The sequence below is a fragment of the Colius striatus genome, chromosome 7 (genome assembly GCF_028858725.1).
Source record: "Colius striatus isolate bColStr4 chromosome 7, bColStr4.1.hap1, whole genome shotgun sequence".
Taxonomy (NCBI): Eukaryota; Metazoa; Chordata; class Aves; order Coliiformes; family Coliidae; genus Colius; species Colius striatus.
This window is the reverse complement of record NC_084765.1, coordinates 19,219,083-19,244,727: the sequence shown is the minus strand read 5'-3', so window position 1 is coordinate 19,244,727 and position 25,645 is coordinate 19,219,083. Positions and strand designations below refer to the sequence as shown.

At 39.8% G+C, this 25,645-nt stretch overlaps 1 protein-coding gene across 1 annotated transcript in view; it reads right to left on the bottom strand.

Annotated features, from left to right (window-relative positions):
* Nucleotides 1-25,645, bottom strand: part of LRP5 (LDL receptor related protein 5) — a 153,451-nt gene that overhangs the window by 116,419 nt on the left and 11,387 nt on the right. Inside the window, exon 2 of the mRNA XM_061999256.1 lies at nucleotides 4,253-4,649. Coding sequence (XP_061855240.1) covers nucleotides 4,253-4,649 — 397 coding nt within the window. The remainder of the gene's footprint in view (nucleotides 1-4,252; nucleotides 4,650-25,645) is intronic.

Genomic DNA, 25,645 nt, shown 5'->3' with positions numbered 1-25,645 from the left:
TCGAGCACTTTTCTTTATTCTAGGAAAACAACAGTGTTAGTCATGTAATCATCCTCATTACAATGTTTCAAATAATTAACCAAAAGCTTCAAAATAATTTTATACTTGAAATTAATTACTAAATAGAGATATATGGGACAAACTAACCTCTAGCTTTCAAGGCAGTAATAATCATGTTTCATTCAAAGTAGGAGTATCTTCTGCATTTTAACTGAGTAGTCACAAGTGAAAGTACAGTTGCTAAAAAGCGTAGTCGCTAGCCATTCTATGTTTGATGTTTTTCTTCTCCAGTATTTGCAAGTCCCACGTTTTTATTCAGTATTCTCCCTCCTCTAACTACTCCAAAGGAGATAAGATCAGATGATACCTTGATTTCACCATTCACAGCCACTTAAATAAAAAAAAGTGAAAGCCTTCCTCTACTGCAGCTCATACAGACCAGGCTTCAGCATACAGATACCAATGATATCAACACAGAACATGCTTAACCTAAAGCACATGATATACTGTTCTGTGGGACCAAGGTCCTGGTGAGTCACCAGGAAACACCACTGTTGTTTTATTTAAGTGCTGCTGTACACACAGATGTGAGTTATGCAAAAACAGCCCTAGGTCTGGTTCATGGTCTTGCTGTGAAACTGAGGAAATGCTGGATCAACAAGTAGGCAGGTCTGAAGCTTTAAAATTTAGATCCCCATCCGAGAGCTTTCTAATCAGAAGAGCTGTCCCTTCCAAATTCATTTTTTAATATCCTGCTTGTCACATTTAGTCATCCAATCCTTTCCTTCCTTCAGTGCTAAATACACCTTCAGACAAAGACAGTCATTACTTGCAGATACTGACTAATTTGCCATAAGCAACTAAAGCGATACTTAGACTGGGCTATGACACAAACTTCTCTAACACTATTCAGAACCTTCAGCAAATACAGGGAGCAGAAAGTCTTCAAGTACTTCCGTCTGCTGAATAAGTGAAACCCAAGTAACAAATGACAGGACAAGAGGAAATAGTCCCAAGTTGCACCAGGGGAGGTTTAGATTGGATATTAGGAAAATTTTCTTTATGAAAAGGTTTGTCAAGTGCTGGTAAAGTCTGCCTAGCACAGTGGTGGAGTCCCTATCCCTGGACAGATTCAAAAGCCATGTAGCTGTGGGGCTGGGGGCCATGATTTAGTGCTGGCTGTGGCAGTGCTGGGTTAGTGGTTGGACTCAATGAGTTTTAAGGTCTTTCCCAATCTAAATTACTCTATAATTCTATGAGTCTATAGAAAATATAACCTGAACTTGAACAATAAGCTTTCTCCAGAAGATATCACAGCAGCCATCATGCAACTAGGAACACATTCAAAAGTAGATGTTTCTAACATAATTTAATAAGGTGAACTTACTACTTTATTAAACACTGAGCAGTGAAAATCAGGTACAAGGATTATGGATATGTCACAGCTTCTCAGAATCAGAGTTCTGCATTATAGGTTGAAAGTAGATTTAGATTTTGAGGACCCTGATTTTGTAACCCTTGTCAATACACATTTTAGGCTGCTCAGATCCAAGACTTTCCCTACAGAACTAACCCGTTTGTTCTGACTATGCGTTCATGCATTGTATAGAAAATTTGTTTTCAGAAAACTGAAGTTTGTTTGCCTCAACACACAATAAGGACTTGCTTCTGAAATGCACTCCTGCTTCTTCACACAATCGTGATATTTAGGTTCTTCAGATCAAAGGTAATGGTCACTACTTCACAGGTGTATCTATGAAGTATCTGAGAACTACCATGTGAAATGACCATAAAAATAAATTTGAATGTTTTATTCTGCAAATGCATATGATGTAGGGGTTTTTTTGTTTGTTTCTTAAGTTTACTGTATTAGCTAGCTATGCATGGGCAAACCTGCTTTTCATTCAACCAGACCCTTGTGCAACACTGGATTTTGTCACATTTACCCAGAAGAACAGTCTGATTTTCATAGATCATGGCAGGGATGACATGGTTAAGGGGCATATGAATCCTCATGTATTTTCACAGACCATTTATTTACATTGCTCTCTTGCATTGGATTAATACACAAAAGAAACAGGCTAACAATTAATTGTCTGCCACAAGTTAAAACCAATAGAGATGTTTCACATAAAACTGCTCCCAATGGAAAAAATTCAGGCTGTAGACTGAACTAACGTTCAGGACAGCAGAACTGGCAACCAAAGGAGCTGATCTGAGCAAAGGTCAGAACTATAATTCTTTCTGCATCTCAAGCAATTTTGTTGATCAATATCAGAAAGTCTCTAGGTGACCAGCTCACATGCACACACCTATATTTTTGGTAAATGAATCTTCCTTTTTATATTAGCCTATTCCACAGTAACCATTCATACCTGTACCAACAATACTTTCTCTCCTAGTTGTTCTAATCCAGTTTTCATTAAAAATAACAACTTTATATTTCCCGTAGCAATAGACTATCAGAAAGGTAGTCAGAAGGCACAGAGTATGGCATGAAATGTAATGCCACAATCAACATTTAAGCTATCTTCAAGAAAAAGGTGAAAAAGCAAGAAACTGCATCCACCTATGAGATGTCAATCTGGCATTGGTATTTCATGGAAAGTACTCTCTCTAATCTACCTCATTATAAAACACTCAATTTCATTAACGTCATATTCCTTCTTTAAATCAGACTATAGACCTCCAGATCTAAAAGTAGCCTTCAGCATTAATTAATTCTGCACTGATTACTTGCTGTTAGGATTCCTGCTAATTTATCTTAAATACTTCCATACAGCAAATTGTTGTAGAAAGAATTTCTTTCACCTAAAGGCATCCACAGTGAACTTAGGGTTAAGAGGACAAGGTCCCCTCTGGAAAAGTCCTTTGGTCCAACAAAGTCACTCCACTTCTCTTTTCACTGATTATAGCTGCACCTTCCCACCAGTCATCTGAAAAACAGAGGCAGCTTCAGCACTTGACATATCAACAAAACTAAGGACTTTGTTTCTTTGGGTACACATAGTTTCACTTATTATTTGTACATCATTACCTCATTAATCATAAATGTATCCATAACTCCTCACATTCATCTGGGAAGCCTTATGTAGGAACCACTGCAAAAACAACCTGAGGAAGTTTCAGTCTGTAGTGTGGTAGTTGCTGACATGGTTATCTTAAGTTGTCTACTGTTGCTTAAGTTTCAGTTTTCCCTTTTCACACACCTGAAGGATGTGGTTTCTCAAGAGACTGTCCATCTCCCAGTGCAAGATAAACCACAAACTACTTTGTATTTGTGGTTTATCCCAAGTCCCTGTATTAACTCAGTACCTCTTTGCAAAGCGCCAGACTCAGTGAAAACATCTGAGGACATCAGTTTTTCTTACAGATGTACCATACAGAAGATGGTATAGAACTGCTCCCTGAGAAAGAGTTGTGGAAGCAGCACCAGATTAGTGGCAAGGTACCTGACCACTGTGGACTTGTGTACACAAGAGAATTGCACTTCACTTTCTTTTGCCCTTATCCCAGGAGTCCATCTAGCCCAGCAGATGTTCAGTCATCACTGCAATGAATATCCAAACTGCATAAGATCAGTACTATTTGTGCACAGGGACAGTAAAAAGCACATGTAAAATGGTGGGGTGTATTGAAGAGCGAGGAACCATATGGATACACCATTATTTTCAAGAGCACTAGAAGTGATGCATACAGCCTGCTCCTTTGTCACTTCCAAACCTGGTCACCTCACAGCATTGAGAGTATCCAGTTTCACCAAGATTCTTTTACTTTCCAGCACAAACATGATTTTTCAACATCATCATTTAAGTTTTGTTTACCAGAGCACAGCAAGTGAAAATTCCTGTTTCAACTCATGTAGATTTACACACTTTCCTGTCTAGATACATTAAATAGACATTACATATCAAATAGAAGTTGACTTACTAGACAAGACAACTGATAAAATAACAATAAAAAAAGATTTGAAAAATTACTTACTTTCAGAAGGGTAATGGAATAAGTTAAGCAAATCATACTGGTTAAATATTTGGCTTGGCTGTATTTTTCTTTCTAGCTCTATGTCTGGGCTGTCATTTCTTGCCACAAAAAATATTTAAGCTCAAATGTATGTTCAGCTACAGATCTTGAGAAAAACACCTTGGGAAAATGTACACTGAAACAAAAGGCTGTTTCTTTTTCAGAACTAAAAACTTAACACAAATCACCATGGTACCCATTTAAGAATTTAAGTCAAATTAATATTTACCCATGAGCAGGATCCAAAGCTATTGCCCTGGGCTGATCAAGATCTTGCCAGAAGAGGACTTTTCTAGATGTTCCATTGAGATTAGCTACTTCTATCCTATTGGTTTCTGAATCCGTCCAGTAAAGTTTTTTCCCAATCCAATCACATGCCAGGCCATCCGGGGAAACCAGACCAGAAATGATGACATTCTGCACCACATTCCCAGTTTGGTTAATGTAAGTTTGCTTGATGGCTTCTTCACTCACATCTGTCCAGAAAATGATGCCCTGTGAATACTGGAAGTCCACCGCAGCAGCATCCTCTAAACCACTGACGACCACAGTGGACTCCAGCTTTGTGCCTCCAGCATCCACAAGTCGAACATCCCGCCGGTTGGCAAAAAGCAGAAAGGGTGATGCTACAAAAGAAAACAAAACAACCCAGAAACAAAATCATGTTAGTCTTATTGGCATCTACAGATGCTAAAGCACCAAGTATGAATATGGCAGATGAGGATTTCTTTTCCCAGAGAGAGCTTGTAAAGATCCTCTAAAGAACCCACTAGGGGGGCAGGAGGCATGATTGGAACAGACACAGGAGAATGATTTGGCCCAACTGCTTCTTCTTCATTAAGCAAGCATACTGCAGAACATTCCTTCCCAACCATACCAGCCAGACCGACGGCCAAGTTAACCACTTAATTCCTCTTGTAAAGGTGCAGGCTTGCTTCTTCCTCTATCAGTAAACAAGAAATACTGTTACCCGTAGACATGGCTGGGAAGGCAGCAGCCAAGTAGAGTGATGCCACTATATCAGCCACAGCTGTGAACACCACTGGCAGCCAAGGAGAACGGCAGTATCTCACAAAAAGCCATTAGATGCTGTAAGTAATGGAGCTCCTTCAGCTTCTCCTCTGATTGCCAAAGTCTGGTACAGATGTCACCAAACAAAAGGCTATTTTAATTTGCCCTACTGCTTGTCAACTTGAACCCCAGTATCTTCCCACTCCTACTCCCAAGTCTTCTAACTCAAGCAGCAGCTGCTACAGCTCTCCACTAGTCCACTGCCAACTCCTCGCTTCAGGTACAGTCACTTGATGTTGCAGCCTCCAATGCACACCCAGAAGTGGCCCAGACACTTGTCCTCAACTCAAAGAGCACCACACAGAATAGAGTAGTATGTTATCTCCTCTTCTATGACTTCAAGTCTGTGATATAAATACTGTTAATTTCAAATTTATGGTGCTCTATATAATATATGAGAGTTAGCACTTCAATTCCTCTTGCATTTTTAAAAGAAGGCAGTTTACACAAGATTTGAGCTGCAGGTCTACTATGCTGGCAGCCCTGCCACATGCTATTGCCTTTTTCATGAACTTTGGCTCTAGCTACATGCTCACAGAAGAGACAAAATGAAGTACATCTGTGACAACAGCTGATGTATTTATGTGCAGGCCAAGGACCTCAGTTAGAATCTACAACTCAGCTTCAGATGAACTTAAAAACATGCATAAAAAATAAGCCTTTTTATTATCAGTCTGCATGGCCTTTTACTTCCCCGAGACAGGAAAGAGGTGGCTTTATTACTCTTTTTGGAGGAAATCTACACTGATGAAAGTAATAAGGAAAACTTAAATCAGTTGGCAGCTTTAGTGAGGATCTTGGACAGCAAAGACATAGACAATGATTGTTTCATAGAAAACATAATATCTTTGTTTCCTACAAATATTTCACTCAAGAAAGTTTATACAGCTTGAGGAGAGTTATTTGTTAAGAAATGAAGTCTCAGTATCACTCCTATCTCATTTCTGAGATTGCCGAATCCTCCTTTCTGTCATCTTTAAAAATGTTAAGAATAGTATTGTGAAAGCCCAACAGGTTAGTTACTGAAAACAGAAGAAAAAATGTCTAGAATGCAAAGTGTTTGTTCTCTTCTCTGCAACTCACAGGCTCCCCATAACCATGTCTACTTTAAGCGACACTGTACCAAACCATTTGAACACTTGCAAAGTTTGATGATAGCAGGCTCTGTTTAAGTCACAAGTTCTCTGAGGCAAACCATTTCAAGCTATGTATATTGCCTCAACATTGCCTCACAAAACCAGACCCATATCCAAACAAAGGTCAAAGCTGTAAAAAGTCTACACGTCAATTTTAAAAATATATTGTCCCAAAAAAAGTGTTTTGAGGAATATGAATAGACAGATTTTCACATAGACATTTCTATGCTGAAGTCTTTATTAATGCTACAACAAAGGAAAAAGGAACCTGAAATATCAAGTCAAATCAACAGCAGAGGAACTCAACGGCTTCTTAACTAAAAATCAGACATGAACAATGTCTAATCCAATCAGTATCAATATTATCCCAGCTTCCCGTCCTTTTCAAGAGATTTCTTTCCCACTGATGCACACAGTAGGGCAACAGCATACAGATAACACATTAACCACTGTGTCACTCCTGTGCTTCAGGGTCATCCTGATTGAAGTGCAGCTGCATTATTATGGCCATGAACACCCAGTGGGGAAATCACATTGCCCTGCTTGCAATTGGGATAAAATTGTACTGCATTTATACACGGAAATAAAGTGATTTATTATTGAAAACAATAAGAGTTTATCCCTTTTAAGAAGAAATGAGTATTCCATTTCCTTTGGAAAAAGTAAGAAAGATAAGACAGAACTTTGATTTTGGAAACCATATTAACTTTCCTCCTTCTCCACATTAGTCTTTTATTCAGTCCAAATTTTATGAAAAAAATAGCTGCAGAACCCTTTTAGAGCATTACTAGTACGAAAAAAACTCAAACCTAAAACCAACTGAAAACCAGCAGTCAAAACACAAGCTGTTTCTCAACACTGATTCTTGCCTGGAACGCCACTTAAGAAACATAGGCTCTCCCAACTTGCAAAATACTGCAAAAGTCGGAGAAGTTATTAAATGCTCTGTTTCCACAGCCTTGCATTTATCACATCAGGTAAGAATGTGATGGCCCACTAGCAGGCAAAGTTAGGCCTGGTACATCTGCAGCTTCGATTAAATATAACTTACAAGATATCCCAAGAAAAGTTGACAGAACTTTTCAAATTTCCAACTATCCTCAAAGGGATAATAACCAACAGGGTTTTTAAGACATTAGAATTTGAAACAAAAAAAGCTCAAAAACTAACAGAACAAATGGCATTGACCAAAAACTTCATTTGCTCTGCCGTCAACAAACCACCTTACAGGTGCAAGATCATCCCATTGATATAAGGTGTGTTGGTTTTTTTTTTAATCCCACATGTAAGTAGAATCGAAGGCTCAGTTTCAAGAATCTGCAGACCGATCTCTTTTTCAAATCATGCTGTTTTCTCAATCTTGAACTGGTCTTGAAGGTTCAGAGAACACTCTTATTCTTGGTGTGCTTAATTCTTTACTTCTTAACTCTTGACAAGGTGCCATGATTTAAGTCCAGCCAGCAACAAAGCACCACACAGCATCTTGCCCACACCCACACACATCCACCTTCAGTAGGATGGCAAAGGCTCCAGTGAGATGAGAATGAGAAGAAAACCCCAAGGGCTTGTGGACCAAGACAAAGGCAGTGAAGAGTCACTGTTAATTGTGGTTCCAGGCAAAACGGACTCAAATACTTGACTTAGGGAAGAAAATAAGAACAGTTGCTACTAACTAGAAACCGCTACTAACTAGAAACAAAAGAAAGAATATAAAAAAAAAAATCTAAAGAGAGCAGGATGGTGAGAAAAACACAACCAGCGCTTTAAGAACTCCTTCTCCCACTCCTCTCTTCTTTCCAGGCTCAGCTCACTGCTCTTGATATCTCTACGTCCTCCCCTCTCAACAGCATAGGGTGGCAAGGAATGGGGGATGTGGTCAGTCTCTTAGAGATGGTCTCTGCCACTTCTTTCCTCTTGGAGGAGGAGGAGTCTTCACATTCTTCCCCTGCTCCAACAGGTATCCCTCCCACGGGATACAGTCCTTAAAGAATCTCTCTGGCATGAGTCCTTCCAAAGGGCTGCAGCAGCTTCTCACAAACTCCGGCACATCTCCTCCTCTCTTCCCTCACTGACCTTGGAGCTCACATTGTCACTTCTATCTTATCCAGCTCCTTCCACCTCCTCCCAGAATGAATAACCCTCCTCTTTCCAGTTTCTTCTTAAAAAGTGATCACAGAGGCACCTAACTGGCTTAGCCTGAGAGGTGAGTTTGACTTAGATCTGGACGAAGTTCCAAGTAACTTCTAACAGGAGCCACCATTACAGTCCCTTCCTCATTATCAGAAATGGCTCCACAAAAACCCATGACACAAGGCAAAATGAAGGCCAGTTAACAAGCAACTTCTGAGGAGAGGGATGGAGGGAAGGAGGAGACCCAAAAAAGCCTAACAACAGCTTTGGTTACCTTTGACCATCAAATGAGGCAATATTCCTTGCTTAAGAAGTTATTCCATAATAACTGGAATAACCAGACGTTTAGGAGAATCTCAAAGGAATCTCTGTTTTGATCAGGAATGCTCGTGACAACTGCAAAGTGTTTGAAAAGGGAAACACTAGCTTCTATTTTGAAAAGAGAAAAGAATAAACAGTAACAGAATGAATGACGAACGTTTATACCCACTCTATTACGAGTCAATTGAAAGGATATTTTAACGTAGTTTAAAAAAAATGAGTTGTATTATTTTTCAGTAAAATTAGAACAGTTCATACTTTTCCATAATAGGCAATATTATTTCAAACCTCTACACATGGATGGAGTTCACAATCCTTCAATACAGCAAAAAAGAACTTGAAATTCCCCAAATTATCAGATGAAATCTAAACAGCCAACAGTCTAAACTGTAGAAAGTTACACACTTTTTGCATCAGTTCTATGGTCTCATTTAGATCACGCAGTAGTTGATCAACAATACTTCATTCTAGAAAGACATTTCTATTCAAAAACCCATCAAATTTCCAGTGGTTTCCTGCTAACTGGAAAACACAGCTTTGACTTGATAATAGAGCCATATAAACAGAGGCCCATTGCACAACAGTGTGAAAAAAAGAGCTTATCACCAGTCTTTCAAATGGAGAAAAGGAAACCCTCCTGACCGAGCTGGTTAAGAAACAAGCCTGAGTTCATGTTACAGCTTTGCTTTAAGATCTCCTGAATATTCTTGTGCAAATCATCTCTTCCTCATCTGTGTTTAATTACTGCATTTTAATTGTTTTAGCGGCATCACGGAAGGTGTCTTATGCAGACCTAATATAAGACTGGAGGATTTGTACACTTTATGTATAATTCATTTGGTTGACCACTATAAACAGTATTAGTTTTAGTATATCTACCACAGTTCCCTTATCACCATCTCTATCACATGCATAAGCAATATAAACCACCAATTTAAAAATATCACTGGGGCTTAGTCTCCTCTGCACTTCACCATATATCAAAAGGCAGTAATAATCTTTCTTTTTCTCTGCCTTCCATCCATATAAAAAACATAGAATCATAGAATGGTAGGGGTTGGAAGGGACCTTTAGAGATCATCTAGTCCAATCCCCCCTGCAGAAGCAGAGTCACCTAGATTAGGTCACACAGGAACATGTCCAGGCGGGTCTTGAAGACCTCCAAGGAAGGAGATTCCATAACCCCTCTGCGCAGCTTGTGCCAGGATCCCTCATCCTCAGAGTGAAATAGTGTCTTCTTATATTTAAGTGGAACATAAGCTCTATGAAGTCTAGTCTACTGCCATTTGCCCAGCTGTATAACCACTTTCCAGCAGAACAGGCCAGTGTGTTGATTCTCTATTCAGCCATTAACTTCCATTTTTTGACTGTACTAATCCCATCTACAGCACTTAAATTTTATGAAGTCCTTCAGGAGCACCTGTTAGCCTCAACAAAATGACATGGGATAGGCACTAAAAATTGCACCGCATGATCTTTGCTATTAGTTTCAGTTCTGAAGACCACTAGGACTGGGCTCCATTCACTTACATATTAGGACTAAGATGATCATGAACTATAATCAACAGAGCATTTCTCACAGGTTGCTAGTTGGCTGCAAAGCTGCAACAGTTCTAAGCCAAGCTGAGCAAGAGAGTTTTTAAAAGTTATATTTATACCACTGCTTCATACTTGTTGACATGCCTACATTTTGTCTCCTTCCTCTTAAATCCAAAATAGAAAGACATGAGAATACTGGGGCACGTGCATGATTCCTACTCTTGAAAGCAACAGAAGTGCAGAACACACACAAATCCTATGTATAGCACAGGAAAAAAACCTTACTTACCAATTCTTAAACCAGTTAACTAGGCTAAAGGTCACGATGAGGTTTAACTGCGCTTTTATGTGACCGAGGATCTTGGAAGCCTGGTACACAACATAAAATGAAGATCTCATTTTAATAAGCACACAAGCTAAAATGTCCATTCAAAATTACATGTGCAACAACTTCTATTTTAAATATTTATTTCAAATCTTAACAGAACAAATGCACAGGGAACCTCTGTGGTTAAGCCATCTGTACTGCTGGACAGAGAGAATTGCATATAATTCTTGCAGCAGACAATGTCCCAAACCACAAAAACATTCATTACCAAGGAACAAAAACAACTCCCCCCACCCCTGCTCCAGGCACACAAGATGGTAAAAAAACAAATGCATCAAAACTTTATCACTCAAGAGTGTGCAGTCTTATGGAAACTCTATGATGGGATATGGAGTAAGCGTGCCTCAGCTTTCTATACTTAAAACAGCTGCTACACAGAAACAAGACCATGTATGTAGGGTTCTAGCAGCTCTAAATAAGTTAATCAGAAAAACCATTTCTACAGCACTAAATGATCCCTCTTGTCCAGCTTTAACCCTTTGGGAGCACAAGGAGGCTTAGACCTTTGATGTGTAGCATAAGGCTCTTTGAAACTTAGGGAAGGAAGTTATTCCATGTGCTGCCATCCTTTTGGGCATTATCCTAATTTTTCATGTACTTGCTCAAGGGAACAGACACAGTAGCTGTCGGCAGCAGGAAGCTCACATGTCAGGATGCACAGACATCGCTGCAGCCGTAAAGATGCAGGAAAGACAGTGAAAAGGACATAGATTCAGGCATAGAAGAAAAAGGGAGCTAATCGAGAGTTTAGCCAAAACTGTCTCCTAAAATCATGCACAACTAAAAACCCCAGTCTGACACCTTGCTATGCAAGAAAGGAATCCCACAAATACACATTAGTTTATTTTATTCTTGTAACACAACTGTAATATATTTATCAGGAAAAAAAACCAACCAGAAGTTTATTTTACTCTAAGCTCTGCATTCCGGATGGACCCTGATGTTTTTTTACAGGCAGCTGGTGCTGCTGCAGAGAATCTGAAATCACCAACTTCAAAAGACAGATTAAATGTTGATCTTCCTGTACTAACTGCATATACCCGAGTTTAAACTTGCCAGGTACAGTTCTCCAAAGAATAAAGGGCTATTGCTTTCATCCTCAAAACACATGATTGTGGATAAGGTGAATTCCCAGGGTAATTACCAAGTTACAGAACATCCTTGCTGCAACAGAGGTAGGTGGTAGCAGTTTGTAGAGTACAGGACTTAACAAAGCAGTGCTCCTGAGTTTCACTCCCACATAAACCTCTTCAGTGAACTTGAGCAGGTGCTTTGGCCCAATGATTCATAAACATTTCAACCACTACAAACATACACTTCCTTTTGCATTGGTTACCTCAAAGAGCTGCCATGAAGCCCACTCATGTTTGACCAAGGCACTTGGAAGACCTTCAAGCAGAAGGCTCCATGATGCACTCAGGTTCTCATTTTGGACACAGCTAAGACTTCTCTCAGTGAGTCAGGAAGCCAGTGTGGGTCAGTGAGCTGTGAAGGAACAACTATCCAGTGATGGTTGGTTTATAGTACTACCTTAAGAGGAAAAAATACTCCTTCTACAAATTCCATCCCATTCCAGTAAAATTCATCTGATGGTAATTTCCAAATGTAATTTGATAGCAATTTTTAAAGCATGAAAAAGTGTTCTGGTTATCAAGCAAGTTGAATTTATTTCCATTTTACCTGATTTTAGGTAGAATCAAGCTCTGAAATTTGGGGTGGGGAGATGGGGGGAAGACAGGAGCATTATTTTAAGCCACTAAGAATATACCACATTTATACACATTGAGTGCAGAAGTCAGGCAACTTTTGTAAATCTTACTCTACCAGCTTATATTTTGTTTACATGGTCACATCAGGCATATATCACTGCAACATAATCCAGTCCAGACTAGTATCCTATATTATGCAATATATTTGGTGCCAGTTCTATTTATACATGCTAAGTATTATCTTGAGTATTACTGCTGAGTACTAGAAGACAGGATCTTGGTGATCTATTTCCTATCAGGCTACAGTAAAAGGGAGGCTGTTCATCAATGTACCTACTACAAATGGAGCAGGGGATATGAGGGTGGTATGTAAATGAATTCAGTAAGTTTAAAGGACATCTGGTTTAGCAGCTGCAAGCTGGAAAGGGTCCACAGAAAAGCATTATTTTAAAAAAAGAGTTTTCAGTGGGTTTAGAAAACATATAAAATTTGTTCTTATTGTCTAGGAGAAAAGTTGGGTAGCCAGTGAGCTAAAGATGAGTAAAACAACAATCCAACTAGTAAACACTTCTGTGAGAGGCTGAAAATCATTTATTCTTAGCCGATAGAGAAAGTACACACTGAAGAAATTAGATCAGGTTAGGCTTTGGATTTCTCACTAGTGGGGAAGAGATGCAGAGAGAAACATGCTCTGAAGATACTGGAGCACACTATGGAAGCTGCAGAATTGTTTGCGACACAGTGGACAGCAATTCCCCAGGTACATCTTGTGTACAATTAATTCCTGCCTCAGTGAAGAAGTTTCGTCTGTATGTCTTGGAATCGAAGAGAAAAAAACAAAAGGTCAGTGGACTGAACTCCCCATACTACTTCATTGAAAAATCTTGATTAGAAAGGTGAGGAGTTGATTTCATTTATGCTTGGTTTCATACAAAACAAGAGTTTTTAAAAATTGTACCAGTAACATAATACATTGTTTCTGTTGTCCTTCTGAAGCAGATGAATATAGCAGCTCTATCAAACAATAATTTTAAAATATTGTTAGATAAACTACTAGCTATCTTTTATTTTTTTAAATAAACAAGGCATAAGTTTTTAGAACCGGATTGTGTTGGGTTCTCCCCAAATAATAACAGGGTTTTAGGAAGACAAGAGATTTATTCTGACCGTTGTGGGGTTTTTTGGCAGCCTACAGCTTTTAAATAATAATGTTAGTAGTAACAATAAAATATAGTACTGACACCATTTCATCTCCATTGGCCTAAATTAATTCATTTCCCTTGGCCAAGAGGTGCCAAAGGATGTTTTTGAAGAGCACACACACTCTGAAGAAGTCCAGCAAAGGTGCTTTACAGAAATTATGAAATTTAGGATTTGCTGAGATTGTCAGGAAAGGCAGTACAACATCTTAAAACTCTTCAACAGCACACTCTGAACCTATTCATCATTGTTTTGTCCTGTTCCTAATCACGTTACCTACTTCAAGTAAAAATCTTTGGATGCCAGAAAAGCCAAATGATTGGATCTAGTGTGCATAATTTAGAGCACTTCCATCTCTGCAGAGGCTGGAGGCAAGCTACATGTGTTCAAGATCACTTTTCCATGGACACATTATGTGAAAGGATAATTTCTCAAACTTTTCTGTCTTTTCCCACAGACCACCCATGAAGCACGTCACATGAACTCCCCTCCCGGTTCACAAGGCAATGGCTCTCTCAGATTGTCCTTAATACTCTGTAGCAAGAACTGAAATTGCTTACATGGAACAGCATATTTCATCTTCTTTTAATACAGTTTAGCAGCTGGAAAGGAGGACAGCCAAGTCGATGAGAGCAGCCAGCACTACATGGACCACCAAGCAGCATACAAAGCATATTTAGAGATCCACTGAAAAACTAAACAAAAACTAGAATGTCAGTCATGATGGGGAGACACTGATATCAAGTTGCTGAGATACTTTTTAGATAAGACTCACAAGCACTTTGACCATCTTGCCTAGAGGACAGCACATATTCACTAGAGCATAAAGCAATTTTTATCTGGTTTGTTTTGTTAAGAGGAAATTTCTAAACACGATTGCAAAACAGGCTCTTGGCAACCTCTCCCTGTGCAATGCACAACTGGTATTCAGCCAAACAGTTGTGAGGACTGACGTCTCATGCAATCCTGACCATCTAACACTAAACAGATATCTCTGCAGTCTGAATCCCCAACTTTTCCTGACCTCAGGTTCTCACCTAAGCATTATAGAGGTTAAAACACACATACATTTTTTTCAAAAGCAGAATTATAATATTCACAACAGTTTGCTTATTCTTCTGAGGATTCTGCTACAATTTCCTACTCAAAAATCACAATGTACATGACAGCTTAAATGTAAATATACTGTCTACTGGGGATTAGGGCATTTTGTCTCCAGACCAATACCAACAAGAAGCTTTGAAAACTTGCACTTTGAAAACAGCTGTTAAGCTGAGCATTCTCCAGTCTTAAATGTCAACTTTGGAGTTCAGTGCTGGTTGGAAATTAGAACTTGAACTGAACTCCAAGGCAGGGTAAACTTACAACTTCCATTAGACTTCTGTAATGATGGCTAAAGCCAGTAAGGTCCACTGAAAATCCCAGTCTAACTGTAGACAGTAAATCCCCCAAAGGTGAAAACTTTTCTACTCTTTAAAAACAACTAGGTAGCAGTACCCTACATTGCACTGGCAGGTTTGAGTCTGACACTGTCCAGACTTGGACAGCAGGAGACCCATGACCTACATATGGGCAATCTATTGACTCACACCACAGCCAGCCTCCAAGCCTCCTTTGCATTAAATTAAGAATGGTATGATCCAGGGAAGGCTGTCACATGCCTCACACACCAGCTACCACCTCAAGAGATAACGAGCAAACTCCTCCAGACCACAGACACTCTGCACTGGATACTCAATCCCTCCAGCAAGCAGTGTGAAGACCTTCACACTGTCACCCCCAAGAGTGAAAGATTCTGTAAGCACTTAAAATTTTTAACCCTGGATTCAAAAAACCAAATTGTACAGGAAATCTTCAATGACAAACTACTAGCCAGAGGGAAGAGGAGTATTCCTTTATAGGGTCGCTCACACAAAAGCCCACAGTGAATCCACTTCAGCTAGAAGCTCACTTCAGAAGTCTCTGAGGACCATGTTCCAAGGCAAGTCACTCAGCAGGCCACTGAGATGATATCTCAGGCACCTCTCCTGTTCTCCATGACTTACTGAAGATGATGGAGAGTGGTTTAGCAATGACTTCTGCCAGTTCCCTCAGCACCCACAGGTGCATCCCATCAGGGCCCATGGATTTATGTACATCCAGATTACTCAACTGATCCTTAACCCAGTGCCCATCAACCAAACAAAACTCCTCATTTACCTGACTTCCTCTAGAGTCTGGGGCTCCTGAGGACAGCCTCCAACATGCAGTTATCTCAAATTGATCCTAGTACGGCATGTAAGTCAATACAACTCATTAACTGATGATATTCCTGCTTCAAGGGATAGACCACATTCTATTCTCATTTATCTGACAACCATTATCTGCAACCATGACAGGTTTTTATCCCTACTCCAAAAAATTTTGGTAAGGTCTCCACTGGTGATTATAATTCCTTCAACATTGAATCCAAAGGACTCTTTAGTATCAAAGCAAGACTTGGTAGTATGTCAGTGTTGGACAGAGGAGCTTTAGTGAAGTTTTCCCCATGAAAGTATTTTCCCTTTAAACTAAAGTGCACGTGGCTCAGTCATAATTCTGCTCTATCACAAATTAGCAAATATCATAGACCAACAAAATTGTTCTTTCCTTTATCTAAGTGTGCAAAGGGAACAATAAAGTACAAATGCTAGCCTAGCTGAAGACAGACAGTAATTATCTGTGCTATCTATCCCTCCAAAATGTGGAATTTAAGGACATTTCCAAGAAAAACGCTTGTCACTTCCAAACCTCCAGAATAAAAGAGGCTTTGCACATTTGGACCCGTTTTACAGAAGAAAGCTGATTGTAATAGTCTCCCTGTACCTATTTTTATAGGCTGACAGTTTGTGTGTACAAGAAGGGAAACGTGTTTTGAATTCAGCCCCAGAATGCCTCATTTACTTTCCTGGAAAAGGTTGTGAGCCCAGATAATTATTTAAAACTGAAGAAAATCTGAGAGAGAATGGAAATTTGAGGCCTTAAAATATGAGTTACATAGGGGCTGTTTAACATTTTTGGTTCTGTTGGTTTTGCAGCTGAGTAATTACTTTTCTATACAAGATTGTGGTTATTAATTGGTCACTCTCCTTGGTATCTGTTGAATTCTGGTGTTTGCAGAATTATGTTGTTATGTATATGACAGTGTGATATGTAATCAAGTATAAAGGTCCGCAAAAGAAGATTAAAAACAATATTAAAGAAATGGTGATACTCTGCACTGAGGGAAGGTTGTAAAACTGCCGAAGACAGAGCAACTGGAGAGGTTCCCCAAACTCTCCAGGCTGTGCAGGATGCAGTACACACTCCCCCGACAAATGCAGTTGTCCATGCCAAACCATGTTCTGTGCAAAATCAAGCTCCAGTTATGTTGTGTTAGGAGGGATCTTCATTTTAATATGCCCTTTCTATTTGGCTGGGTCAGATGTGTTTTGTTCTGTCTGAACAGTTGGTTCTGAGTCTGGTTGATTTTTTTTTCCTCTCCTGTTCCTGTCCATCCCCAGCTACATGTTGCTGCCCACCCCCTCGTCTCCTACTACCTCACAGATGTTCTGGTGCCCTGAAATCTGCCAACATGACCACACGCTTAGCTCCTTTCCTTGTGCCAATTCTGTCAAAAGGATCTCAGTTTAAGAAGGCAAGTAGATAAAGAAAAAAGAATAGTAAGGCAACTTCTTTTCCCAGCTTCTCTGCAGACAGAATATTGTCTGGTTGCAGACTAAGGATTGTCTCTGTGCTGCTGTGCCTTGCACACACGATACTCAGGGGAAGGAACTTTATGGTTTTGTACTTAAAAAAATGTAACGTGGTACATACAGGTTGGCTTTATTCAGCTTTATGTTTTACACATACCTAGCCCTGCACAAACTCACAAATTTCAGATTTCCAGAATTTTTATGTAGAGCTACAACGAATTATTAGTCATCTATTATTTCTCAAGTTAGGCTTTTTTACCTGTTGAAATTTTCATGTATATCTCAGTAACATCCTGTTGGCATAAGAAGTTAAATATCTACAAGATGTATGCAAGAGAAGCTGCCACAACATTGTCAAATACTCCTACATTGCAGAAACATAAAATAAGAAACACTACTAGAAAATTATGATGTACCTCAACTTCAGCAGCACATTGAAGTAAAAACACACATTATTTCCTCTGAGACTTAATTCTTAAGTTTTCTTCTATCCATGGTTTCCCCACCTGTATAAACAGCCAAGTCTAATTACTGTTTTAACCCAACACCTATCTGCCTTTCCCAAACAAGAAAGGAAATGAATATCTAAAAGGCTTTCAGTTCATCATAAAAGAAGTCCAGAAACAGAAGGAAGTCAGCGTTCCCTACAAAGGAACTACATGGGAGGGGAGGAGAACCAAAAACACAAACCAAAACACCCAGTATAAGCTTTACACAGCATAAACTATCATCATTCATATTATGATATCACCTAGAGAAGAACCCAGTGTGCTAAGTAGAACCATAACCATTGCTTCTTTCCAGAGTAAAGCTACAACCTTTTTATACCATCATGCTAACCTTAAAATCAAATTTTAAGTGATAAAAAAAAGGGCATACATTTTACTACAGTAAATGGTTCAGGAATGCTCTCAAATCACCTCAATTCTACCATCCCTTTTGCAGTCTAGACAAGATGTGCTGCAAATAAGAAACTGAAATCCTGATATAGATGCATCTAGAGAAACGTGACTAAATGTTTTTCCATCTTCTCTACGCTTCAATTTCAGCAAATTTCCGTGCCAAAAGAAATAACTTTGGGGCCAGGCTACAGCAAAAATGGTTCAAATACAGAAGAAAAAACTTAAAAATAATAGAAAATACTCAAACACTACAGTGCCAGTTCAAAGAAATATAGCAGCCATTTTTGGGAGTCAAAAGACATATAGTTCATCTCCAAACTCAGGCCCACAAATATAAGCAGCACATTGGTGGAAGGGCAGGCAGAAAAACAGAAACGTAGACAGTTTTCCCCACATATAAATGAAAATATAAAATTTCTAAATTTGCTTATAGAACACAGGTGATTTTATTTAATTTTGTCTAAAACTTGTTCCTTATTTCTGCAGAAGGAAGAGTACTGTCATGGTTTGACATGACAGCCTTTTCTGGTAAGGGGGAAAGGGCTGTAAAGATGATTCCCGTAAGAAGTTGCTCGCAACTCTCCCCAGCTCAGAGCCAGACCCACGTCTGGGGCTGAGCCAATTAGACGCCTCCACGATCACTTTTTAAGAAGAAGCCGGAAGGGGAGGTTTCTTCCTCCATCTTCTTTCCTTCTTCTGCCCCTTCTTTTTCTTCTGACTGGTGGTGGTGCAAGGAGCAGGAACAGTGAGAGAAACAGCCATGCGGACTCCAAGGTCAGTGATGAAAGAGAGGAGGAGATGTGCTGGAGCAGAGACTCCCCTGCATTCTATGGAGAGAACTGGTGAAGCTGAGATGTATTTTCATTTCTTTAAAGACCCTGCATCAGCGGTAGAGACTCATTTTGATAATGAGCCCACATCAGGGGCAGTGACTCATGTTGCTAAAGCTGGTCCCAGACCAGGGGCAGCGATTCACTTCATTAAAGGCCCCGAGCCAGGGACAGTGATTTTGGCTGGAGGAGGCCGTGTCCCGAAGGAGGGGCCCTTTATCACTATGGCCAGAGCAGGCCGTGTCCCGAGGAAGGGACCCAATATCCACAGCTGTAACTGTCAGGAGGAACCCACGACAAAGCAGCTCATTAAACTTATGCCCAGAAGAGGCCTTGTCCTGAGAGAGGGATCCTGCAACTGCAGAAACTGCAACCGTGGCAAAGAATCCACACCAGAGGTATTCACCAAGGACTGTGTCCCGTGTGAGGGACCCTGTATCGGCAGAAGCCGCAGCTGCTGGGAACAACCCACACCAGAGAAGTTTGTTAAGGACTGTGTTCTGGGGGAGGAACCCCGTGTTGGAGCAGGGGAAGAATGCCAGGAGTCGTCCTCATCTGAGAAGAGAGAAGCAGCAGAGCCCATCTGTGAGAGACTGACCACATCCCCCACTCCCTGCCCCCCTGAGCAGTTGTGGGGGGAGGAGGTAGAGATATCGGGAGCAGTGAGCTGGGCCTGGGAAGAAAGGAGGGATGGGGGAAGGAGATCTTAAAGTGCCGGGTGTCATTTTCTCATCATCCTACTCCCTTTTTGCTTTTATTCTGTTCTGTTTCTTGTAGAATAAACTTTCCTACTTTCCTCTCTAAGTCGAGTACTGGAGTCTGTTTTGCCCAGAACCATAATTGGCAGCCAGCCCTCCCTGCCCTTGTCTCAATCCACAGCAACCTTGCTTATCTTTTTATTCCCATGTCTCTGGGGCCTCTGACATCCTAACGAGGGTGGGGGTGAATGGGGGCACTGAGCGAGACACTGTCATGGTGCTGCTGTGCTGGCTGGGCCAAACCACGACAAGTACAAGAATATAACCATTACAGAAGGAAGTAACACCCTAGAGAACAAAGTGCATTTGTTTATACTAAAGCAATGCTAACTCAAGCAATGCATGGTCATCAGGGATCTGATTATCGCATTTTGTGTATTTAAACCTGTTTTGTTTACTGTATTTCTTTCTCTCACCTTTCATTTCCACTATTTGGCTGTGTTTTCATTGATGGAGAAAGATGCAATTATTACATGGAGATGGCGAATTCAGAGAAAGAAAACTTTTAAGTCAAGTAAAAACACAAGTGTCATTATTTCACTCCCCACCTGAGACTTCATGAGTTGCATGGAGTTGCAATATCAGTGTAATAATTACACCTGTGTCAGCAATGAAAACATGACCCAAGACTTTCTGAGCAGGAAGCCTTCTCCCTTTGTGTCTGGAAAACATCCAGGGCACTTCAGATAAATCATAGAATCACATAATGGTAGGGGTTGGAAGGGACCTTTAGAGATCATCTAGTCCAAGCCCCCTGCAGAAACAGGTCAACCTAGATCAGGTCGCACAGGAATGTGTCCAGGTGGGTCATGAAGACCTCCGAGGAAGGAGACTCCACACCCTCCCTGGGCAGCCTGTGCCAGGGCTCCCTCACTTGAACAGTAAAATAGTTTTTTCTTATGTTTAAATGGAATTTTTTGTGTTCCAGTTTCATCCCATTACCCCTTGTCCTGATGCTAGATACAACAGAAAAAATGGACGTCCTGATATCCACCATTTATAAATATTAGTGATATCCCCACTCAGTCTCCTCTTCTCCAGACTAAACAGCCCCAGTTCCCGCAGCCTTTCCTTGTATGAAAGATGTTCCATTCCCCTGATCATCTTGGTGGCCCTGCGCTGGACTCTCCAGCAGTTCCCTGTCCCTCTTGAGCTGAGGAGCCCAGAACTGGACACAGGACTCCAGGTGAGGCCTCACCGGGGCAGAGTAGAGGGGGAGAAGAACCTCCCTTGACCTGCTGGCCACATTCTTCTTGGCGCATCCCAGGATGCCACTGGCCTTCTTGGCCAGGTCTCTCTCTGCAGAGCTGCTCCCAGCAGGTCAATCCCCAGCCTGTACTGGTGCATAGAGTTGTTCCTCCCCAGATGTGTGACTTTGTACTTGTTCTTGTTGAACCTCATGAGGTTCCTTCTCCTCCCAACTCTCAAGCTGGTTGAGATCCCACTGAATGGCAACACAGCCTTCTGGTGAATCAGCCAGTCCTCCCAGTTTGGTGTCATCAGGGAACTTGCTGAGTGTACACTCTGTCTCCTCATCCAGGTCATTGATGAAGATGTTGAAAAAGACTGGCCCCAGGACTCCACTGGCCACAGGCCTCCAACTTGATTCTGTGCCATTGAAACGATATTCCATACAACTAATCCAACCTTATGCTATAGTTGAGCAAAAGAAACAAATATGTCTGTTCTTCAGAAGCCCGACTAAGGCAGAACACACTTAATACACTGACCACGGCAATGTACTGCCTGGCATTTAATACACTCATGCCTGGACTAAGTATTAGTGCCATGTGTTCCCTTTTCTGGTCAATGCCTTTTAAGTAAGCTTATTACAGTCAGTATTTACATCTATTCTATTTCCAGTTGTTGCATATTGTTTTGGAGCCTTACATGTCCAGGATTCTGCACACTCTATTATACACATGCATATATTTTACTTATTAAAAACACTGCGAAAATACAAATGTTCATACAAAAAACTATGTCCACAGTCTAAAGTCATACTCTGAATCCAAAAATGTGACAAACACAGCACATTCAACATGCCAGACACTAGAACAGCATCAGCAGTTAACAACTACATTGTAACTTTTTATAAACAAGACTCTGCAGTGGATCGTTAATAAACATTAAATACATAACAAGAAATGACCACATGCACTTAAATAACTCCCTCCAGGTATGAACCATAATGACTAAATACAGAAGCAGACTTCCACTCTCTTAAAATACAACAGGGGCTTATCAACCCAATTTGACTCACATTTACCTGCAAAGGAAAAGGGCTGTCTTTCCTATATGCTACAGATAGGAGTCTTGCTTAAAAGAATATGCTATGCCCCAAACATAAGCCTTATGTAAGCAATTTAAAAATCAAACAGAAAACACCTTAAATTTCAGTAGTGAACTGCAATGAAATTGAACATGGTTGTCTGCCTCCACCTTGCCTTTGAAGCACTGTCTGAAAGAAGGCTCAACAACCAGAGTATTGCTAAATTAGAGGAAAATCCTACCTTGTCCAAAACCAAACATAAACTAGACCACGAAAGCACTTGCTTTTTATGAAAAAAACCTTTCTGCTCAAAATCAGCAAAAAATAAAAGAAAGCCAACCAACAACAAAAAGCCAAACCCATATCAAACAAGCAGCAACTTGAAGCACAGCTGACAAAAGCCCTTCACTTCTGTACTAAACCTGGGCACCTCATTCTGTAACTAAATACTTGCTCAGAGTTTGGGCAATCTTTCTTTTTTACTTACAGAAAGCACTGTAACATACAACAAAAGTAGTAGAATTTGAAAATGGGTAATTCCTTTACCCAGCTTATCTAGAAATTAACTAAAGAAGATGCAAATAAAAATTTCTTTCTCCCGTTTGGGACATGTTACCCTTCTATTACCATGTGCAGTATGGGTCAACCTTGCCGTCAACAGACCTCACCTGCGTGACAAAATGTAACTCAGTTTTGAAAACAATTTGGGGGGTTTTGTCTCCTTTGCTGTGAATATTTGCAATGTAGAGCAGCCCTGTGGGATACACATTATTGACTCAGCAAGAACAAGATTCAAAAGCACTGACTTATTTTATAGAAGTCACTGAAGAGCCAGTAACTAGAAGTCATTATCATCCATCCACTACGGCTTCTTGATAACTGCACCACGAAGCTCATGTAAAGATGCACTTTATTTCCTCTATGTTATCTACATGTGAAAAACATCAACTTTCTTATATCTTACTTGAGGGAAGTTAGGACAACTAAAACCTCTCAAGAATGTGCTCCACTGATTACAGCATTATATTGTTTCTTTACAAAACCCTATAATGCAGAATATGTTTATATATACATATATAGACACATATCTATACATAAATACACACTTAAGGCAAGAAGACTTGACATCAAATGACACCAAACATTTCTGAAGGCTACTAAGTTGAAGTTTTTGAACTAAAAATTTCACGTCCTGTAGTAGTTGTCCAAGGACACCACAGAACAGCACAACATCAAAGGAGAAAACAGCTATCTCCTCTTGCAGAACAGCTAATCCACACAATTAACCATGTATCAAATTACACTATAAATATGAACACATGCTCACTTCCATGTTGCTCAGAAGATTCTCCAAGATGCTATTCTTGACACTAATGAGGTGCAGCACAAACAATTAAAGACTTGGAAAAATAACACACTGAGTTTAGATTTCATTTATTAAAAAAAAAAACCCAAAACATCATAGGCTGTGTAACATCTCAATTGCATGGAAACATGTGGCATTATCCTTCAAAGCTAAAGACGTTGGACCTATCAAATCCTTGATCTTTCAGTATCACAGTTTAATTATATGACAGAAAAATTGATCTAAATCATATTTTACCCCATACCATAAGCAGCCTCTCTCTTTCTCTTCACAGTCCTCTAATCTAGTTTACTACATGGCCGCACATTTTTCTGCTGTTGCTGGACAAGGTATGGTACGGAAACTGGATGTTGCTTAAACTAAAACCACTAGACAAAGCACTCCCTTTGAAACACAGGCTGTTCCTAATCTACACCAGGTACTACAAACAAATTATTTTTCATCCAGGATTAAAGAACCACCATTACTTACAAGGTAACCAGTAGACTCTAGAACATTTAAAATTAGTAAATCCACTGAATGGTATGACTCTGCTGCAACCTCACTTGCAATGACCTGTGATTAAATAATGTTTAAATTGTTTACAAACAAACAAACAAAAATAACAAAAAAACTCACTCCAAATGAACAACAAAAACAAGTTCTCCAGGATTCATGAAGCAACAAGAGAACCACTTGATAAGTTCAATTTACGTAACAAGTCAGCCTCCAGGGGGAAAAAAAAATCATTAAAATCTAAAGAGTAAGCTGCAGATAAACAAAATTTGGGGCTATTTGGGGTTTGCACATAAGTTTTGTGTACTAATCCAAAAAAGCCTTTCTTGTTAGTGCCAATTTTACAACTGTATAGAAAGATGTACTTTGAGGTTGCTAACAGAAAGGTTTCAGGAATTCTTGGTTTTTTAACATGAATTTACAGCTGTCAGAACTAGAAAGTTTCATGCCACTTCAGGCATTGGGAGGAATTCTGAAATCCTTACTGCTTTACTGATGCATAGCTGAAGCCAGGTGGAATTGAAGTTGGAAGACCTGCAGTATTCAGCAAAAAGCCAGATCATACATTTGACATGTGCTGATGGAAGAATATAGAAGACAGACAGGCACAGAATGCTATCTGCTGCAGATTGATCTATTTGTTAATGTTTTGGGATCATCCCAGCAAAAATTATTCTTAGGAATAAGTAATACTTATGACAGGACTTTGAATAAATTACCATTCCATGTTTCAAGGTCTTTCTAAATAAAGATAATAAAACACACTTCTGGTCGCATATACAATAGTGACCTGACAAATGACATCATACATATCAATAACTGAAAAAAAAAAAAAACAAAAAAACAAACCCTTCAAAACACAGATTTATTTTTTTCCCAGACATCTTACCTTCCTGATGAAGGTCGAGGTTTTGAAAATGGACAGTTTAAAAGTTAAACTTTCACTGAAAGAAATTTGCCAAGCACACTAAGCAAACAGAGCTTACTCAAATGCTCACAGCAATTTGTTCCTAGTGTCCTGCTGATGTTTAAATACAAAAATGACCCTGTAAATCTATTCTTTTTCATAAACAGCCAAGATTAGTTCACTTTATAACAATAAACTTGTGCCTAAGTTTCTTTTTGCAGTCCTAAGTGTGTGTGCATAAGGCTTACCTATCTCCCACTGTACTTGACTGCTTTATTCTTGCATACAAACACTGAAGTTTAAAAAAAAATAGTTAGGAAAGCTCTAGCTCCTGGAGAAAATGGGAAGATTTTTGTAGAATTCAGTATATTGCTTCTGCCTCACAATAAAGCAGCAGACAATTTACACAGGAGAAAGCGCTGCATGCAGCTGTAATTCAGAGCATAGCAGATGACAAGTTATATTTTTATCTCTGCAATCTCTCCACGTGCCTGTTGATGCCCAAGCCTCCAGAAACCATGCAGAGGCTTTTCATTAGCACTGGTACAGTGTCTCTCAATTGCTATGAAGCTTTACTGACAAGCTCCCATCAACACAGCTTTGCGAGAGCAATGAGTGTCATGCAGCAGAAAAGAGATACTTGAAGTCATTTTAGTTTCCAACAAAGTGTAAGATTTTATAAATAAAAATATTTTTGAAAAGGAACTGCTGGTAGAGTCTCAAAATGAGCAGAGGAAAGAATATGTCCCTTCCTCCCAAATAATGGCCAGGGAACTAAACAGCTGGAGAATTTCACAGTAATTTTAAAAGAACAACAGAATTTACAAATAAAAGAATGCATTTCTGCCCCATAATAGTACACTGGCTTGAGTGTACCTGTCCTGC